Below are 21,104 nucleotides of genomic sequence, written 5' to 3'. Positions count from 1 at the left end.
TTGCAGATGAAGATTTTACACACAAAACATACGATCAACAAATAAAATATGCATTGTTATACATTAAATTACCCCAGTATATAAAGTACTTAAAATTAACTCCACCTCCACCAGCAGCAACATTCAAATTTTGCTTATATATATCAATGCATCAATAATTATAATCCACTAATATAATATATAATAATATAACACCATTAAGGGCCATTCTGGATTAGGAGTACTTTTACTTTTGATGCTGAAAGTACATTTTTCTGATAACACTTTTGAATGCAGGACTTTTACTTGTAACAGAGTATTTTTACATGTGGTATCACTACTTTTACAAGTTAGCTATAACAACAGGGTATTAATTGTATTTAATTTGTGAAAGATAAGGGATTGGTCAAATACGTTATTTCATAAAATCCTCCTCTCAAAAATGTGCTTTGCTTATTGTTACCTCACTTGGATGTTTTAGGTAAAAATGCAGGAAAAACCTTAGCACCTTTACCATTGTATGTTTTTATTGTGACTTAGTGGTGCATATTACCAAAGACACATGCTTTTATTTAAATCACTGCAAAGTTATTGCCAAACCAACAACCTGGGGCCTTTGGGCCCTTGAGGATCTCAAGCACTTTGTCTGATTGGTAATCCAGCCTTGGTCAGTCAACCCACTTCAAATTTCACAGGTGGGTAAGAAATAGAATTTTAAAGATATATTAAAAATATACATGAAAACTTTTTACCATCTGAACATCTATTGTGTTAATGTCAAAGATCTTCAATTCACATGTATGGTTTTACTATATTTGTTTGTAAACTGTGTGTCCTTTGTTGTAATGCTACTTGTAATAAAAAAGGCTTTTGCGTCCTTGGACATGCTTTATACTTTAATCAGTAGCCTAAGTGGCTGACACAATTTCTCATTTACTTCATGTTTGAATCACTGGATCAAATGTGAACCAATAGCAGCAGAGGATACGATTAGTCTCAGTTGAACATTGACCTATTTTCTCTGTATTTCACAACATCTTGTTGTCAGGAGGACAGCTCTGCTGGATTCTCCCTCAGTTTCAAGATTGAAACAAGGAGAAGGAAACACACTGTTTTGGACAGCAGGGCATTTTGTTGCTGCAGAAGGGAAATAATCTCATCTGAGGCAGGAATGAAGAGAGCTGTGTTATTTCTGATCACTGTCTATGCCTCAGTGCCTGTCTTTCTCTACCTGTTCCCCTGGATACTGGGCCATGCTATATTTGCTCACTTGTGTAAGTAATGTGTGTTTCCAGTCCCGTGTTTATTCAATGTACCGTCACTACATGTTATATCACTGTAAATCAATAGCTTTATATTTTAAATGTCATAAACAATAGCTGTTTGTTAGAGCAACACAATGCTTAGCTACCAAATGGGTCATTCACAGTGTTGTGGTTACTTTGTGAAAGTGAAAGTATTCTTATTCTAATATTAATGCAGAAACACATAGTGTATTAAACTGAAGTAGCTTGCTGACCAATTTGCGTGTTGTAGTTGCAGTGAGAATTATGTTATTGTTATTATGAAAATTATATTCATTTAGATGTGTAAAGATTCAATAAATATGCAACATAAACCTACAAAAATTTGATTTGATATATTACACTGGTGTCACAAACATATTTATATTTCATGTATAGAAAAATAAGTGGTGTCCTGAGATTTGTCCTAACATTTCCAAAACATATAATATTCAGACTAAACTTCAGAATAAACAATAGAGTTTGCCTGATCCATTTCCACTGGGTTCTCAGCAGCATAACAAAAAAGCAGTGCGTTGCTGTAACACAAAACAATGGGATGCTGTGACAAAAACAGATGACAATAACTGCGTAGTTCCACAGATTTTGAACGACACGCATCAGTAATTGTAAGATTCACTACCTTGAACAATATGATACAATACAATTAGACACAATAGGTTTGATGACATGGGTGAAATCAATATTATGAAATTAAGAGGGATATTTGTCTGATATCAATACTATGTATATCACGACATGGTAAGTTTATGCCAAATTAAATTATTGTTCAATGTTCCACTGTTAAACAAAAACTGTAATAACACATTTTTGTTAGTTATAGATTACGATTGACTTGGAATCATTGATTTTGACAACAGAATTTTGTAAAGCAACTGAATATAGTCATACCAATGCGATATGATATGACATAAAAATGATAATACAAATTCATTACACAGCTTGATTTGATACGATAGGATATGATGAGTATATTACAATGCAATAGGATAACATGTATAGGAAAGATACGATACGATACAATTAAGTGCAATACGATGAGATACAATGCATTACATTAGGATACAATTCGATGTGATAAGAAACAATATGATTCAGTATGATACAATACGAAACGATTCAATATAATACAATTAGTTACGAAACGATATGATACAACACGATGTGATACGAAACAATACGATTCGATACAATCTGATACAGTACTACACGATGCAATGCAACACGATATGATATGATACGTTACAATATGATAATATAATGCAATATAATGGGATACAATATGATGGAATATGATAAAATACTATGCAATATACAAAAATCATACTGACCTTGTGTGCTCTTATCTGCTGCAGTGAGGTTTCCATTCTTTGTGGATCTTGGCAGACCTGAAGACGTGCTGAACCACACATGTAACTTCTACCTCAACACAGAGGAGGGTATCTCAGTGGGTGTCTGGTAGGTCATTTGTGGGTTCCTGTTTTGTCCATTTAAGTGCACCAGTACTTGAAAATACCACGAGCACATGCATATTCGGCACAGGAGTGAATAGGACCACAATCTTCTTATTTATCTGCACGAGACCACTTGAAAAACCTACTGTATATCTTAAAACACGAGCGTATTTGTTGCTACTCAATCTTTCTCATCTCTCGCTCTCTGTCTTTGTGTCTCATAGGCATACACTCCCTGCCAGCCAATGGGAGGAGGCCGCGGGGAGAAGCCCTGAGTGGTACCGGGAGACTCTGGGAGACGGCCGTCCTGTTATTATCTATCTCCATGGCAACCTAGGGACCAGGTGGGATGAGAGCAGCAGGATAGGGACCCTTGAATTGATCCTAATGGAGTCTAGTGGGTATCACAGGCCTCTGGGTTTATCCACAGGCACAATGCACACAAGGGTTTGTGGGTCAGAGTCATTGAGTCTGAAAGCCACTTGTTTGTTTGTATTCATTCATATTCTCATGTCATTTCTGCAGGGCCATAAATCACAGAGTAGAACTGGTGAAGGTACGGTTTCTGTTCTAAAGCATTTTCAATTTTGGTAGACAGTTTTGACTTTCAGCTTTAGATAAAATTTAAATTTTTGTGTGTTGCAGATTTTAAGTGCTGCAGGGTATCATGTCTTATCTCTAGACTATAGAGGTAAGATGCCTATTATTGCTCTTCAAGTGATCATTTTTTTTGCTAAATACAACTCTAGTTTTTTTATTTAATCTTGACCCTAATGTTCTTATTTGGGGTCCTGGAGACCCAAGGCCCTCTTTAACAGCTCAAAATACATACTTAACATTGTTTTATCAACTTAATACTACATGATTTGTTCTAGTTTTATGAGGATTATATCATAAACATGATTTTGAACTGATGTCATGATTCAGAAGTCCGCTACAGAAAATGATGCATTACTTCTGCTTCGGGTCTCAGCTGTAAAACATTGTTAAATACAATCGATTTTCATATTCTGTATATATGTGATTGCTGCTGACAGTAGTTTTTACGCAGCATTATCCATCCCAAATCCCATATTAGTGTATTTGGATTTATGTTATTGGAGTTTTATAACAGTTTGTTCAGGTCTAAAAGGGAGTTAGACCTCTCTGTACATGAACAAATATTGTATATATTCATTCTGTTCCTCTCTGAGGTCTAACTGACACCAAACATTAGTAACGTCACTCTATAGGATAACATACTGTACATTTCTTTGTCTGTGAATGACTTTTTGGCAAACAAAATGAATATATTCAGTATTTGTTCATGTTCTTTTTTGATTTAAAAACAATACTTTATCTACTTTATTTCTGTATTTTGCTACCTTCAGCGAATGTGCAAGCCCAGTTTGTGGCAAAGGGAAGGCTAACCACTATTTTTCTACATATTGGTCAGAAGAAAAGAAAAAAAACCCCACAAAAATTATTATTATTATTACAAATACAGCAGTGATGAAGTTAAGTCAATGCCAACAAAACAAAAGGGTTAAAGCTGGATAGTTTATTCAGGTCTAAAACAGAGTATATATCATGTTATTGATGTATTGTCCTATCATTCAATATACAGTATTGTCAAGATACAATCATGATTTTGAAGGTTTGTATGTCTTCTGATGAGGTTTTGGAGACTCCACTGGGGAGCCAAGTGAAGCTGGATTGACCATTGACGCTCTATACCTGTACAACTGGGTAAAGAAACAAAGCAGAAGGGGTCTTGTCTGTCTGTGGGGACACTCGCTTGGCTCTGGGTTAGTTTCTCTCCAGACTTTCTAACCAGTAACGTCCACTGTCCATGACACTAATAGAGACAACTGAAAACATTGAAGAAATGTGTAAAACAACCAACTCTTTTTTGCTACTTGTAGGGTGGCCACCAATACTGCAGTGAAAGTACAAGAGCAAGGTGGGTTAAAAAGTCTTTAAAGGCCCTGCATAACCACGTTAAACCCACACAGGTGATCTGAATTATTTTGGCTGATTAGACCTCTTGACAGGGCTGTGTGGAAGTGTAGAGACTGTTTGATTCATACCTTTACCTCACTCTTCTGTTAGTTTTGTTGCACCTGAGCAGATGTCTAAACAGCCAGAATAACTCAAAACACCTGTGTGGGTGTGCAGGGCCTTTAAGGGCAGACTGAAAATTACTGATTGCAAGAGATGAAAAATCAAACTGAAAATCATAAACTATACGCTGCATTGCTTGTGTAAATTAGTCTGCAATACAGAATATTACACCATGAAGTCCATAAATATAGACTTAACAAGCCTTGAAATTTAAATTTAATTCCCCATCCATATTTTTTGTTTATTTTATAATATGTTTTAATCATTCTTGTTACTGTCTTTAACATCAGGCTCTGTTGTTGATGCTTTAATCCTTGAAGCTCCATACACAAGAATTGGAGAAGTTGTAGCCAACCATCCGCTCACTAAGGTGAGGCCAGTTGTTGCATTTTTGTCTGTCTGCAGCCCCTCAGGCTGTTTACCAGTCCATGAGGCCACAGCTGCCTATTGTATCAGAGGATTTTTAATGAGACTGTACAGAGGCTGAGGGAACAGGAAAATCAAAGGAAAAAGAGGTGAGATGACGTGCAAAAAAAAGTCAAAGTGGATCAGATTTGAACCTACAAACTCATGTTTATATAAATAAATAATAAATAAATAAAAATTTATTTATAGAGCACTTATCAAAACAAAGTACAAAATGCTTCACAACAAGAGAAATAACATACCACAGTGAATGATGAAATATAAAGAAATAAAACACAGAAAAGCAATAAAATAAACAGCCAGTTCAGGTAAAATCAGGATATGTTTTCCGATAAAAATGTGTTTTGAGAAGAGACTTAAAAGAAGACACTGACTCAGACAACCTAATTTTTTAAGCTTAAACCTTAAGTTGTTCCAGGGCCTCGGGGCCCTGATGGCAAAAGCTCTGTCCCCCTTAATTTTCATCCTGGACTCAGGAACAGACAGAAGACCCCTGCCCAAAGATCTCAAACTATGTGAAGGTTCATAAGGGATTACAAGGTCTAAAATATAGTCTGGAGCCAGGCCATGAAGAGCCTTAAAAGTAATCAATAAGATCTTAAAATCAATCCTAAAACAAACAGGGAGCCAATGTAAAGAGGCTAAAACAGGTGTGATGTGGTCGTACTTCTTGGTCCTGGTTAACAGCCGAGCAGCTGAATTTTGTACAGTCTGCAGTCGTTTCAAAGTTTCTTGATTAAGACAAGTGAACAGACTGTTACAATAATCAAGGAGATAAAAGCATGTACAACAGTTTCTGCATCTCTACGATTTAAAATAGATCGGATTTTTGCAATGTTTCTGAGGTGATTAAAAACATGATTGGACAAGCTTAGTGATATGTCGCTCAAAACATAAATTGCTATGAAACAGGACACCAAGATTTCTTGCAACAGGCTTGATATGTTGTGACAGGTAGCCAGTAGATGGCAGTATTTGTTTAGTGATGTGTTGGGGCCTAATAAGAAGGATTTCAGTTTTATTTGAGTTGAGCTGAAGAAAATGTATCGACATCCAGTTTTTTATGTCAGACAGAACTCAGCGTACTAAGGTCAGTGGGCTTGACAAGGAGGTACAACTGTGTGTCATCTGCATAACAATAAAAAGAAATCCCATGTCTGCGGATTAAATCAGCCAAGGGAAGCATGTATAAGGAGAACAGTATTGGTCCCAGGACTGAACCTTGAGGCACACTGTACTTGATATGGGAGAAGGATGACATGAAGTTAATTAATGCTGACACAGAATTTCATTGTTGTTGTAAATTAAAAGAGTTAGTGATATTTAAAAAATCAGCAGCAAGGGAAGAGTCAGCAACATGAATATTAAAATCACCACAAAGAACAATTCTTTCACAATTTAAAACAAGACTGGATAAAAAAGGGAGTTCCAACAAGAAGGAGCCAGCTGGTTTAGGGAGGCGATAAATAATAGCAAATATGACCGGACCACTGAGCCACCACAGCTCATATTTTACTTCACAACCAATATTCAAGCTCAGCTGCTTCAACTGAGACCCACAATTAGTTTGAATTAATAAATACAAATACATTTAGATTTAAGTATCAAGACCATGTTTACCATGTTGAAATCACACAACAAAAATCACACTGGTGACACTTAACACTTTTTATATATTCTTCTATCACTATCTTCTATATGAAATTAATTATTTTCAACTTATTCTGTATATCCATACTGGGATACCTTCACGAAGTTGACTGATGTTAACCAAATAAGCATTTATATTCTGCAAGCATTTGTACGTTATTATAGTACACAGGAAACTGCAAAATATTTCTACACAATTTGTACCCTGTGTCCTTCCAGATGTACATGTTCCTTCCAGGATTTGAGAGCTTGCTTTGGAACATATTGAAAATGAACAACATTGTATTTGCTAACGATAAAAAGTAAGTATGCTAAAACAAATAGTGCTTATTTGTTGCTTATTCTACTTTTTGATTTATGAAGTTTCCAGCCTTTGCCATCTTTAACCCGAATCCCTATGCAGAGAGCAGTGTGCAAAAGAATATGATAAAATGGCACTAAAAAAGATTTATTCAGCTAATGAAGTACATCTCTGATTGTGAATATATATTTCACCCCAACATCTACACAGTTTAAAGACCTTGACCAGTCCACTTCTTATTCTGCATTCAGAGGATGACAATGTAGTACCTCATCACATGGGTCTGAAGGTACAGTAGGTCTTCATGTGTGCTTCCTTTGACTGTTTAGATCATTTCCAAGCGGATGTTGCTGCCTCCTTTCTGAATTACTTTGCACTTTTTTTTGTCTCCAGCTGTACCAGATATCACTGCAGGCTAAGAAGAAATATAACACAGATGTTCGGGTTGAAATGATCTCCTACAGTGCAAATCTCGGATTCTCCCATGGCAACATCTACTTAGATCCCAATCTGTCGAATGTGGTTTGGTAAGTTTTGTCAAAACCGAAATTCATTTTACAATGCATGTTATGCTAATGTGCAAAAACAAGAAAGCACAAGTAAAAAAACTTGTATCAGCCAGTCCTGGTAAAAGGTTTATAATTTTCATACAATGAATTACACTGAATACACTGGCAACTGATGCTTGTCTAACAATTCATATGTCTTTCATTCAATTTACTGTGTTTTTCTTGTAAATCCTGTCCAAAAACCAAAACCCCACAGAAAACTCAAATAAATGTCATGTTCCATCTGTTGCAGGAAATTTCTACAAAACCTGAGACAGTAGATTGGCTTTCCCTCCTCTAAAGAAGTGGGTCTCTCCTCTTCTAGTGTTGCTTTGTAGATTTTGCAAAATAAGGCCCAACAGATTACAACATACAGATTTATTTTTGCCACAAAATGTGTGTGTGTTCTAAAAACTGAATCAAAAGCATTTATTATATATAACAGCATATGTCTTTATTTCAACACTGGGACAAAATACTGTAGATCACTAGTGATACTGATACAGATGCAAATAAATCTTAGAAATGGTGTCAATCTGCCTGGAGTATAGACAGGCTTTGTCACTCAGTACATACAGCATAAAGTCACTGGAATGTAATTAAAAATTCAGTTTAGTCAGCTGCTCTGTTACTGACATCCTACTGAATTCCTGAAATTCAGAAACCCCCACCAATCCTGAACTCCAGGAATGTCAAATATGAAGTATTTGACCTCTCAGCTCTCCACACTGACCTACTTTATGTGTTGTTTACTGTATGTGTTGGTGCTAAAGGACTGTAACAGACAATTTTCAATGCAAGTGCTTTGACAATAAAAAGTGTTCAGAAAATAAAAACATGTAACACCCAAAGTTCTCTTCAGTGAGGTGTAACTTGAAGATTAAAAAAGCACAACGGGAGAGGAACAGTAAATGATTTGTAAACATAAAGACAGGCCTTGGTTGTGAAGCAGCCTCACATTTTCTTCAGAGCTCTGGCTGTTTCTTCGATGGCCTCTCTTGGCTCATTCGGAGACGGGATCTTCAGGTCTGTCGGCTCAACGCCCCACACCTCAGTGGCGTACTCTGTGATGGTTCTGTCGCTGGAGAATTTTCCTGTGGCAGCGATGTTCTTGATCACCATCTTTGTCCACTTTGTTGGATTCTTTCAAAGGAAAATAAAACATTTTTATTATAGATTTTATATGTACTGTTGTATTTCTGCCTCTGTAGGTTTGCTGTCTTTGTGATAATTCTTCTTGTAATTCAAAACTTTTTATTCCTGCTTGACTCGTTTTATATTGCCTTTTGTAATGTTCTTTGGAATAATGTTTTTTTAAATGTTGTATCAATACTATTATAAAAGAAAAGATAAGAAAACCAAGTAAAAGAAAGTAAAAGAAAAGAAGTAGGCCCTCTTGTGGTTGTCTAAACAGACCTGGTTGTGAGCATTATCGGTAGAAAGAAAATAGTTCCTACATGAAACTACTCACAATAAGTTTCTATAGATTATCTTGAGTAAACGTGTCATGATTTCTGTAAAGAGACATTGCTGTTGAGTTTTTCAAATGTATTTTTTGGCGCTTTGAGCACCACAAGCCGAGTGCCATATAGTCCCATTATATTCCAAAAAGGCATCTCTACGGCGGATATCTCCAAAACTGGGCAACTCACACCAAAACAATCTAGATGGATAAATAACACTACAGGTAAGAGGAAAAATATGTATTTTTGATGTTAGGGTAAACTGTCCCTTTAAGTAAGATCAAGAATGATTATGTATGTCTTTAGTATAGAGAATTTGTTTGCTTTTTTGTCTGATGATTTATGATGATCTGATGAACTATTACGAATATGTGATACACATAAAAAAATTAAAAGTAATGTCAGACTGTTTCTGCTGCCAAAGCAGAGAGGAGAAGAAAAGTAATTAATGCCTGATGCAGTCTATCTGATCGAAATGTTGCATTTATAAATTTACTCTTATTCCATCACTGCAGTGTGTGGACTGTTTTTCCAATAAAAGACAACAGAGGATTTCGTTTTCATCTCCAAGTATCATCACAAAGTCGCCTCATGTTATTCAGAGCTGCAGTGATGAAATATGAGTGTAAAAGCATGAACGCTGTCAGGAATCCTGTCAGGAATGAAAGTTTTGATCTGATCCTCTGAACCACATCATAAAAACCTGCAGGTTAGCCAGGCAGTATGGTGTTCTATCCCTGTTAAAAGTCAGACACCCCGGAAAACCTGAGTTAAACCCAAAGGTAGCTGCTTAACCCACTAATCGCACTTCGTGGTACAGGCCCCAGGTCTGTTTGAGGCAAATGTTACCTGATAGAGCTGGTTGACCTTCTCTTGGCATTTGATGTAGTCTTCAAAGTCTGCAAACACTTTGAAACTGAAGAGACAAGCGAGAATAAATAAAGCAAGTCTAACAACTTGAACTTAGCAAAACAGACATCCATCATTAGAAGAAAGCTGTTGACATGACATTATCAGCCATGCTATGACCTTTGCTTCCCATATAAAACAGTTCTCGAGGTTGAATCAAATAACTTCAAGTGACTTGAACTGGGCTACAGCATTTTGGAATAGAAAGTAAAGAATGTATCTATGTTGCTCACCGGTCGTGTTTGAAGAGCATGTCAGTGACGTCTTTGAAAAGCTCTGGATTTTTGGGGCTGAAAAATCCACTCGTGATCTGGTCCATCACTTGTTTCAGCTCTGGAATCTTCTTGTAGTATGACATGGCATCATATCTAAAAAACCCCAAAGTTTTAACAACTTAAAAAGAGCTACAAAGACATAATACAAAATGTAAACAATACAGTAGACACCCTTTACCCCTTTTTGTCCAGTTCAGCCACATCCTCCACCCTCATGCCAAAGATGAACAGGTTCTCCTCCCCAGCCTCCTCGGCCATCTCCACGTTGGCTCCGTCCATGGTGCCAATGGTCAGAGCTCCGTTCAGCATGAACTTCATGTTACCTGTTCCTGAAGCTTCAGTGCCAGCAGTGGAGATCTGCTCTGACAGATCTGTGGCAGGTATCACTGAGGAAGAGCAGATAATCTGAGTTAGTTGGTGAACTATCCTTTTCATTTGAGGAAGTTGTTCTCAGTCAAAATGGATAATATTTTGAAATGAAACCCTTCAAATGAGAATTCTGCACATGCCCGTGTGTGTTTTTGTGTTATGGACACAAAAGCATACGCAGGTGTCAAAGTAAGACTGAATGGTACCTTTCTCTGCTAGAGAGACCCTGTAGTTCTCCAGGTAGATGACCTTCAGCTTGTCTCCTACCACAGGGTCATTATTCACCACATCAGCCACTGAGGTGATCAGCTTGATGATCATCTTCGCCATGTGATACCCAGGAGCAGCCTGCAGAGGGCGACAGTAGATGACTTAGTGTAAAACAAAAATATCACACCACTCTTGGCCTGTTTATTGGACTTCATCTGTGTTGTTTGTCATGTCTGCTTTGGCTGAGCTGGTACCTTCCCCCCAATGATCACTGTTCGTGGTACAAAAGCTGCAGTGGGGTTCTTTCTGATGCCTTGGGAAACACAAAAGAACACGAAGTCATTAAAAGTGATGCAGTTTTAACAAAAACAATAGAAAAACATATATGAACACATTACAGCACAATTTCTCATGTCTCTGCATGGACTACAAATAAGCGAGGAAGTTGATTTTAACATACTATGACTTCTCTGCAAATCACTCAGTGAGTTAGGATCTAATTTTGTGCCATATGAACCTTGGGTCACTTGAGTTCGAGACATCAGGAAGTTTTTGCTTCTATGCTACACACACATGGAATAACCTCCTGGTTGATTTTAGGCACTCTCCAACTCTGTTTATATCTAAATTTAAAACTCACATTTTAAGTGTTGCCTATAATTAGAACTTTGTCCGCTTTGGTTTTACTTTTTTTTCCCTCACATTTTATGTGTTGATGTTTGTAGCCATGCTAGCAGTGTGGCTCTCAAGATGGCAATGTCTGTCAGTCAGTTGGTCCACCACTTTGTTCCACACTGAAATATCTCAACAACGATTGGATGGATTTCCATTACATTTTGTACAGACATTCATCTGACTTTGGTGATCCCCTGACTTTTCATCTAGTGTCACCATAAGCATGACATTTGTGGTTTTGAGTGAAATGTCTTGACAACTATCAGATGGATTGCCATGAAATTCAGTATGGACATGTTCCCCTCAGGATGAATTGTAATAAATTTGGTGAAGGCTTAACTTTTCATCTAGCGCCATCATCAGGTAAAAAAATGCATCCAATATTTCGGTTTATGACCAAATACCTGCAAAACTAATGACATTCCCATCAGCCTCAGCTGATGCTGGGAATATTCCCAAGAAAGGAAGGTTTTAGATGAAAGTCAGCATCAAAGTAAATTGCATATTGAAACTGCTGATGAAACTCCTTTCCTGTTTATCATAGTCTGATGATTGCATGGAAAGTTTCCAAACTTGATTTGAACAGCAGATGCATCTCATTCTTAGTGTTTGTTTTAACTTGCTCGGAGCAGTGGTCAAGTGGGGACTCTTCCACAGTCAGTCAGTACATGTCAGATTGTGTCATGTAATTTAGCAGTCACAGAGCCCTGGGATGGCTTGTGAAACCTTCACTTAGTAATGAGTGATTTCACATACGGTTGTACATGACGATGATGTGCAGGCAGTTGAGGAGTTGCCGCTTGTACTCATGGATTCTCTTCACATGGACGTCAAACATGGAGGATGGGTTTATGTTCACCCTGTACTCTTTCTCCAGGTACTGGGCGAATTTCACCTTGTTGTCCTGTTAGAAAATCAGAAATATGTGACTTGGCAACAAAGGAGTTATTCATTGAGGTGAAGTTGCTGAATCACAGGTGCGGCCTGTCCTGACATGTACTGACTTTAAAACTGCAAAATGCAATGCTGCAATGTACAAATAAATCAGACTGTAATGTCTTTGCCTGCAATGATGTGCAGAAATAATAAACAGCTAAGAGATGGTTTTTACTGTACACAGAAACAGGTACTAAGAGGGTCCAACCAGACACAAGCCAAAAAGGTTGGAAACCACTGGTTTAATCTTTGACAATGATTTTTTAATTAACTTATCATGTTTTTTTTAATTTCAAGTCTTAATTATTTCCCTCTGAAATGTAGTGCAATAGAGGTATAAAGTAGCTTAAACTGAAAATACTCATTTATAATACTCAGTACAACTAGCTCAAAATTATACTTCAGTATAGTACTTGAGTACGGTACTTAGTTACACTGCTCTGCACTCTACCTGTTTCACTTTAGAGATATCACGGATGAGGGCAGCATTTTCAACAAAGTCATTCAGCCTCTGTAGCTGGTCGAGGTCCTTCACATAATCCTCCCCAATGACCTGAAAGAGATATTAAAGGTCACAATAAAATGTGTAAAAAACAAAATGACAGTGTTTACTACAATCCACCTCATATATATTTGGAAAGTTGACTGGAACAAGGCTGTAAAAGGAGAGACAGCTATGCCAAGATTCGATCATACGACAGCTGGGGAATATATTGTTGAGGAGTCAGGGGTCTTAACCACTACAACTCTTGGCAGTCGATCATTTATTTATTTATTGCTGAGGCAGCTCAAACAGACCTCAGCTATAAGCTCAGCCAGTCCGGGATTGCAGAGCAGCAGCCAGCGTCTGGGAGTGATGCCGTTGGTTTTGTTCTGAAACTTCTCCGGTTCTAGTTCATTGAAATCACGGAATCTGAAGAAGAAAATTGGGAAATGTTCTTGAGGAAGAACTTCATTCGGTCTATCAGGGACAAAATAATGGAAACATCTAAATAGTCTACATATTTGGTACTCTAAGGTAGTTAAAGGAGCATACCAGCATGTTTGTTTCATCTCCTTAACCATGTGCTGTTTAGATTTTTGCTGACCATTTTTGAATGCATGCTACAGATTTTAAGTCATGCTAGCAGTGTGTCATTCGGTCGTTGGGTCCACCACTTCGGTCCAGATCAACAATTATTTTGATTTCCGTAACATTTGATTAAGATATTCATGGTCACCTGAGGATAAATTCTAATGACTTTGGTGATCCTCTGAGTTTTCCACTAGCGCCCCAAGCAGATCAAAGTTTTCACTTATTTAGTGAAAAGACTTGGCACAAAATTAGCACAAAAGTTTGTACAGACATTCATGGTTCCCAGAGGATGAATCCTACAGGCTTTGATGGTCCTCTGACTTTTCATCTAGAGCCATCTAGAGGTTCACATTTGTGGTTTTGAGTAAAATGTCTCAACAACTCAACAACTGTCATTGAATTTGGTGAAAACATTCATGTGCCAGAGGATGAATTGTAATAACTTATGCGATCCCTTCACTTTTCATCTAGCGCCATCATCAGGTCAAAATTGTAATTTGTCCAATACTTTGGTTTATGACCAAATACCTGCTAAACAAATGACATTCCCATCAGCCTCAGCTATGCTTTGTTTTTAGTGCTAATTAGCAAATGTTAGCATGCTAACAGCCTAAACTAAGATGGTGAACACGGTAAACATTATACCTGCTAAACATGAACATGTTAGCATGCTCACAGTGATATTAGCATTTAGCTCAGTGCAGCCTCACAGAGCTAGCAGGTCTTGTTTGGATGTATTTTTCCTAATATTCCATTCAGCCATTGGTTTCCATTCATTTCTGAAAATATGTTAGCAGACACTTGAAACTTGGTTGAGTTGTGAGCATCAAGTTTGCATTAGTCTTTGTCAGTGTTACATTATTGTAACATAGTAATGTATTTAAAGATTAATTTACAACACAACAATAAAGTTTATGATAAAGTAAAAATGAATGCAGACTTGATGCTTACTGTGATGGATTACACAGCTCAAGTAACTTTCAAGAGTCTCTTAATAGATTTTCATATTAAAATAAATGGAGACCAGATGCCTGGAATGGTAGAAAAAATACTTGAAAATTTGCAACACACCAGAGCAAACAGACAACTGTGATGCATATGTGCAATATGTGTAGTATTTGTAGAAAATTCACTAAAACATGCAACAACACTGGTGTGGTCCTTTATAATAACATCAAAGGTGGTTGACTCATCAGTTAACATTTGTTTCTCACTGCTCAGGAATCCAAGTTTTCTGCTGTTTGTTCCAGGTTGTGTGTCTTTGTGTCTTGGTTTCTCAACAGCAGTCGTGCCTTTCAAGCTCCCATCATACAGTTATTGTTCAGAGAGGTGATGATTCAATCCTGTGGTTATCTATGAGGCCACAGTCAGGTGGAGTTTAGCAACTGCTGTTTTAGTCATCTGCCTATCTGAGCTATGGAGCTTCAATTTGCTACCTTTGTTACTTTCTTCTGATGGTTTCTTTTTCATTTGTTGTCATGGTGTATAAAAATGTTTTTATGACCAATGGAGCTATAGCTTGATCTTAGTACCATATAGTGTTTTGATTTACTGTACATTACTTTACTGTGTTTCCAGTATTTTGTACACATGTTTTGAAGCTGTGTGTCATCAGCAGAAGACTTACGTTTCAGTCTTGATGATGTTGGAGTGTATCTCAGCAACTCCGTTGACAGCGTGAGATCCCACGATACACAGATGTGCCATGTTCACCCTCTTGCATCCATCTTCTTCAATCAGAGACATTTTCCTCAGTTTGTCCATGTCTTTTGGAAAGAGAGCTGCAATCCTCTGAAGTAACAAAACAGACAAACCTTTGGGACATCAGATTCATGTGTCACAGATGTGTTCAGTCCATAAAACACAATATTAACTTCTTTCTTTTTTTGCAGTGTTTAAGCTACAGTACGTACATCGAGGTGGACCTGGTTGATCTGGTAGATGATCTGCAGGTGCCTGGGCAGGAGCTTCTCCAGCAGCCCCACAGGCCAGCGCTCCAGAGCCTCAGGGAGGACTGTGTGGTTGGTGTAGGCAAAAGTGCGCCTAGTCAGGTCCCAGGCCTGCAGAGGTTTATTTACACATACATACAGTTTATTTTTTGACACTTGAGCTTTGTAGTTAATTACTTATGAATAATGCAACCTACTCTAAGTCTAAATCTCTCCTTCTTTCTTGATATTGTCCTTTCTTCCCTCCATAGCTGTTTTATTTGTCAGACTGTGAGTTTGACCTCCTTTGTGTTACTTGCTTGTAGTTGGTCATGATTTCCTAATTTAAGCCTATTGTAAGTCACTCTCAATAAGAAAAATGGTTGAATTCAAATTTCCCAAATCTGACCCTCACCCACCGTGTCCCAGTCAAGTTTCTCAATGTCCACAAAGATTCTCATCAGCTCGGGGATGGCCATTGCTGGATGAGTGTCATTCAACTGGATGGCAACCTGGAAAACACAACATTCTGTGTTGTCACCTTCTCATTGATTTTTTACCTCCGATAACTAAATAACAGTTGTATGAGGTGATGGTTCTAAGATTTTACAGTTTTTTTGTAAGTTGCTAGCTTTACTTCTGTCCTACATTCAGTGTTATTAGATGTAGGATTAAAGAAGCAGCTGTGAAACACTTTGAATTAAAGATACAAATTGCATACGATTTGCTACTGCACAAAATCACAATATTAAATCTGCAGGGATTCTCACTTGGCAGATATTCCTCACTTAGTGAATTGAAACATAATATCTGCAGCTGATGTAACACATTTAGTTTTCAGCCCAATAACGCATTTGGCATAGAAGTGCAAATATCCCACTACTTTTCATCATAATGCGTTATCTCTTCAGCAGATGTTTCTGTTGGTTCTCTGCTCTATTTTACTCTTTTCTAGTTTGAAAACACAATGTTTGAGTAAGTTACAGGCCTTAAATCAGGAGGACAAGCTTGTTCCACAAATTTGTATAGGAAGAGAAAAAAGCGTCTCAAGATCTTGTTGCAATTGCCACCTGATCCCTTCTGGCCAATAACTGAGGTTAAGAAAAGAAGTTAAGAAACATACCCCACAGCCATTACTGACACTCACTTCTTGAGCTTCTGTGCTCCTGCTAAATGACTGATTTTGAAGCTTACTTTGTCTGGGAAGCTCTCGAAGGAGGTTCGGCTGGGGGTGCCCTTCTTAGTGGTCTTGAAGCGGCGGATGATGTCTTGGAGTGTGGCCGCCACAACAAAGTACTCCTGTTTCAGACGAAGTTCTTTTCCTTCAAAGAACTACAGCATATAGGAGAAATAACAGATAGTTAAAGCCTTGATTTAAGTACAGTAGACCTTTTTTGGACAGAAGAGATTATCAGTGTGTCGAACACAAGAAATTCTGCATTTCCTGTGGAAGAAGATGATCTTGTGATGCATAATGTTCAGGCATTATCGGGCAGCCATCAGTATAATTTAGCATTTTACTGCATAGACACATCAATATTTACTTAATGACAAAATATTCAACTTACATTGTCATTGGGGTAAAGAACACGGGAGATGTTCTCTGCCAGATTTCTGTCCAGAACAGCCTGGATGTAATCTCCAACATTAACTACAGAGAGGTGAAGTGCATTTTAGTTACATTGATACTATAATTTATACATATTTTATATTATAGTGCTTGTAATTTAATATCAAATATTAAACTCTGCATGAGAAAAAACTCTGGCATTTGAGCTATTTTGCAACACAGACATCTTTTCGCAAGGTGCCAGTGTTGCAGCAGTTTCCGTTTTTCTTGCAAAGTTTTTCTGTTGAAAACTAAAAGGAAATGCAGAGTGTTTTGTGAAAGTGGGTTTTAGATTAAAAATGGTCAAAATTGCCTTCAGCACTCACAGTCTCTCAAGTTAAAGTCGTTGGGGGCACGGGCGGACCACAGCCTCATGGTATTTACAGTGTTGTTCATGTAGCCAGGGATGGGTGTGTCGTAAGGCATCGCCAAAACCACCTGCACAGATAAAAGTGAAAACGGTGAGTCAGCAGGAAGACACAGCAGCACAACTTGTGAAAACAACTTATGAAAAGTGAAAATGTTTGCATAAAAACATTTATGTCGTGTTTCCTAGCAGGATTCACATGTTTATAAAGGCCTACAAAATAAAAGTCTGTAATCTTACCCAGAGGCAGGTTTAAAAACTTTTAAATGGGGTAAACAAAATGAGAGTAAAAATGTGTTAAGACTAAAGCCCTGGTTCTTGGTACCTATCAGTACCTACTGTAATTTATACACATCTCCAGTACCTGTGTGTCGACCCATTTGGAGCCACCTCTTGTCTCCTCTACTCGTCCATAGAAGTGAACTGGCAACATGTACTCAGGACGTGCTTTCTCCCACGGGTTTCCATGCCTCAGCCAATCATCTGCCTCCTCCACCTACAATAGGTCAGTCCAGGGCAAAGATAAAAAGCCTTAATATGATATAGAGTAGCAGGGGTCCAGATAGAAAGAAGAATCATTGAGCAAGAGAGTAAAACTCTACCTTATCTAACCTCTGACCTCTTCATGCAGTGGACTGAGGTAAGTGATTCATTGAATTATTATGATGTTATGTCAAGCTCAAATAGATCCATGATTAGATTAGATTTTGTGTGAAGTGCTGAATAAAATGCAACAACTACTACCCACTACATTTACTGTCCGCTAGCAGCAGGGATTAAACGTATAGGTTCATCCAACCCACTGAGAAAATGCTGAGCTTAAATCCAGTTCAGCGTTCAGAAGTACATGTTTACACTGAGGGTTTGAACATCAAATAACCAGAAGAATTCAAAAGGGCAAGAGCCTTTAGTTTGGGGATCTCTTATCACAAGGTACGCAATGTTTATTTTGTTTTTTCATCTAAAACCAACCAACACCAGCTTTTGCTAGGAGCTTGCACCACTGCAGTGTCGCTAAAGCGGTGCAGACCACAAGCTTTATTGTTGCTGTTACTGTTAATGATTAGCTTGTGATGTATTCTGACCTAATTCATTTCTACTTTGGCCTTGCTCCACTTTGACTCCCAACAGCATGAACATGGCCTGAAACAGAATCCTGAATTTCAAAGTAAAAGATAAGACAGGATCTATGAACTCTAGAGAGAGAAACTGGTGGGTTTGTAGGGAGATATCTTGTCATTTTAGGTCAAATTAAGCTTATAAGACTGTAGCTAGCAGCTGATAGTGTTTTGATGAACGAAAATCTGTTTTTTGCTGCAGTTACCTGCCAGCCGTCTCTTATCTTCTGATTGAAGATTCCATATTCATATCGAATGCCATAACCGTACGCTGCCAGACCCAAAGTGGCCATCGAATCCAAGAAACATGCTGTGTGCAGAAAAAAACCCTTCACAATTGGACATAAAATCAAACTACAAACTTTAGTGCTGAATTGAGGAACAAAATGACAGTTCATGGTGCCGATGAGGGAAGTGAAATGTTCATTTATACACCGTTGCAACATTTTTGTGGCTGCAAGTTGCTTCAGGCACACAGAGGTATTTGATGGACAACTTCCAAAATAGCCTAGCAATTATAATGGAGTATTGTTGCAATGGAGATAAAGTGTTTGGATGCAAAAACGACTGGTCTTTGACTCATTTAGTGTCACTTTAAAAGCAGTATGAAGCCTTTATTTCTGTTTTCTCAATTTTTCCTGTAACTTTGAATTCAAACATCTGCAGCTTTTTACCTGCCAGTCTACCTAGACCTCCGTTCCCCAGACCTGCATCCTCCTCCATCTCCTCCAGCTCCTCCATGTCCAGGCCGAGCTACAGCAGAAGGGAACATAAAAGCCTACTGTTGGCATTTTTATGAAAAGCAAAAGGTTATCAAAAGTAGCAGCGTCATTATATGTGTTCAACATGTGCACTTGTGGTTGTTGTTGCCTCTATTTTCTGTGAACTTGTGTCTGACCTGGTAGATGGCTTCATCGCAGGCGTTCTGCAGCCCGAGGTTGATCATCGTGTTTTGGAGCGTCCTGCCCATGTAGAACTCCAGAGACAGATAATATACCCTCTGGACATGTGAAAATAAAAATCAGAAACATCATGTTTCTTTGCACACACTTTATAGATCAAAGATTAACTACACATCAATATTTATGATATACTTTGTTTGACTGTGGCTTGAAGTGCAGATAATACAGTGTAGAGCTGAGCAGTAAATGAATGACCCTGGAACAAGCAAACATTTTCCTGCACAAAATAGTAGTGTAAACATGATGCAATGACCTAAAAATGCTGTACTACTTTTCAGCTGAATCATACTCTGTGTGTATGTGCAATGTGCAGTGTATTCACAGTGTGAGATGTAGTTTAGTTTCACATTGATACTGAAACCTCTGATCTTTACCTTTGGGTCTGCTTCATAGTAAAACTGCTGTGTTCTGATCCATCTCCCCACCAGGTGATCTCTCACAGTGTGAGCCAGGGCAAAGTAATAATCCCTGGGTGTTGCAATGTTTCTGTCTTTCACCAGGGTGAAGTGCAGGTGACGATTGAAGCTCTTTTTCAGCTCCGCAACATTCTCCACTCCCACAATCCCCCTGATGCTGATCTGCTTGCGCTTCTCCTGGTCGGTGAGAGGTTTCGCCATGCTGGGTGGGCAGGTTTTGTTCTGAGTTACTGTAGTTGTCCTGGCTGGAAGTGAAGTTGAAAGGTAAGATGGTGGCAGTTTTTCATGCAGCAGTCTCCTCCTTTTACTGCTTTCATTGGTGAGTGCAGGGGGAGGGTGTTTCTCCTGGCCGGCCCCTGCTGAGCTGCAGAGCTGAGCAGCAGGAAAAGGTGCACAGAGAGACTACAGATATGAAGGACTGTGCAGTTCAGGTTGGCACAAATCTCTGATTTACACTTATAACTCATATTTTATTGTAAGTTCATTCAAATTGATGATAGTTATATGAAAACAAAAACAAACTTCATATTCTGAGTATAGATATAGATAGATAGATAGATAGATAGATAGATAGATAGATAGATAGATAGATAGATAGATAGATAGATAGATAGATAGATAGATAGATAGATAGATAGATAGATAGATAGATAGATAGATAGATAGATAGATATTAGTTTTCATGCATTATTGTTTAACAACAACATAGATTTAATGTGGCTTTTTGACACTGATCAACAGAAAAAGACCCTTTAATGTCAAAGTGAAAACAAACCTCAAACTGATCCAAATTAATTACAAATATAAAATACAAAATACTTGTTTGTGTAATTATTCACCCTCTTCAATAGGACACCTGCGTGATGGATACAAGAAAATTTCCAAATCACTGAACATCTCTTGGAGTGCAGTTAACCATCAACCATTAAGACATGGAAAAAGTATGGCACATACAACACAAACAGTTGTCCGCTGCTTCACCAGGTGTAGCTTTATGAAAGAGTGTCAAAGAGAAAGCCACTCATAA

The 21,104-nt window shown here is 38.0% G+C and overlaps 2 protein-coding genes and 1 long non-coding RNA gene across 4 annotated transcripts; 1 reads left to right on the top strand and 2 right to left on the bottom strand.

Annotated features, from left to right (window-relative positions):
* The first annotated feature begins 732 nt into the window (after nucleotides 1-732).
* Nucleotides 733-8,945, top strand: LOC122861453 (lysophosphatidylserine lipase ABHD12-like). Of its 2 annotated transcripts, none has more exons than XM_044165891.1 (12): nucleotides 733-1,253; nucleotides 2,639-2,741; nucleotides 2,962-3,081; nucleotides 3,263-3,293; nucleotides 3,383-3,428; nucleotides 4,395-4,524; nucleotides 4,642-4,679; nucleotides 5,161-5,210; nucleotides 7,136-7,218; nucleotides 7,428-7,506; nucleotides 7,611-7,744; nucleotides 8,019-8,945. In XM_044165891.1, the coding sequence occupies exons 1-12, from the start codon at nucleotides 1,151-1,153 to the stop codon at nucleotides 8,044-8,046; spliced, it is 945 nt and encodes a 314-aa protein (XP_044021826.1). In that variant the 5' UTR covers nucleotides 733-1,150; the 3' UTR covers nucleotides 8,047-8,945. The 2 variants fall into 2 exon arrangements, with proteins under 2 accessions (XP_044021826.1, XP_044021825.1); XM_044165890.1 differs by having other exon boundaries at nucleotides 739-1,253; nucleotides 5,131-5,210.
* LOC122861454 lies at nucleotides 1,604-2,730 on the bottom strand. The gene is made up of 2 exons (XR_006374490.1): nucleotides 2,615-2,730; nucleotides 1,604-1,801 (listed from the first exon to the last, which is right to left on the bottom strand). It is a non-coding gene; the product is annotated as an uncharacterized LOC122861454 (long non-coding RNA).
* Nucleotides 8,198-20,343, bottom strand: pygl (phosphorylase, glycogen, liver). Its single transcript, XM_044165888.1, has 20 exons — nucleotides 20,036-20,343; nucleotides 19,598-19,699; nucleotides 19,374-19,452; nucleotides 18,906-19,009; nucleotides 17,946-18,077; nucleotides 17,541-17,652; nucleotides 17,174-17,256; nucleotides 16,800-16,937; nucleotides 16,025-16,117; nucleotides 15,591-15,737; nucleotides 15,305-15,468; nucleotides 13,401-13,515; nucleotides 13,054-13,155; nucleotides 12,423-12,570; nucleotides 11,246-11,304; nucleotides 10,988-11,129; nucleotides 10,591-10,798; nucleotides 10,371-10,505; nucleotides 10,078-10,144; nucleotides 8,198-8,908 (listed from the first exon to the last, which is right to left on the bottom strand). Exons 1-20 carry the CDS (start codon nucleotides 20,276-20,278, stop codon nucleotides 8,720-8,722), a joined length of 2,562 nt encoding a protein of 853 aa, XP_044021823.1. The 5' UTR covers nucleotides 20,279-20,343; the 3' UTR covers nucleotides 8,198-8,719.
* Between the last annotated feature and the right edge of the window lie 761 nt (nucleotides 20,344-21,104).

Source organism: Siniperca chuatsi, linkage group LG15 (assembly GCF_020085105.1).
Source record: "Siniperca chuatsi isolate FFG_IHB_CAS linkage group LG15, ASM2008510v1, whole genome shotgun sequence".
Taxonomy (NCBI): domain Eukaryota; kingdom Metazoa; phylum Chordata; class Actinopteri; order Centrarchiformes; family Sinipercidae; genus Siniperca; species Siniperca chuatsi.
This window is presented reverse-complemented; position numbering and strand designations above follow the sequence as displayed.

Coding starts and splice junctions, on each gene's coding strand:
- LOC122861453 (XM_044165890.1), top strand. CDS start 1,151: ATGAAGAGAGCTGTGTTATTTCTGATCACTGTCTATGCCTCAGTGCCT. Junction 7,219..7,427: donor GTATTTGCTAACGATAAAAA/GTAAGTATGCTA, acceptor ACATCTACACAG/TTTAAAGACCTTGACCAGTC. Junction 7,507..7,610: donor CTCATCACATGGGTCTGAAG/GTACAGTAGGTC, acceptor TTTTGTCTCCAG/CTGTACCAGATATCACTGCA.
- pygl (XM_044165888.1), bottom strand. CDS start 20,278: ATGGCGAAACCTCTCACCGACCAGGAGAAGCGCAAGCAGATCAGCATC. Junction 19,453..19,597: donor GCGATGAAGCCATCTACCAG/GTCAGACACAAG, acceptor CTTCTGCTGTAG/CTCGGCCTGGACATGGAGGA. Junction 13,516..15,304: donor AACATCATCAAGACTGAAAC/GTAAGTCTTCTG, acceptor TTTCTTCTTCAG/ATTCCGTGATTTCAATGAAC.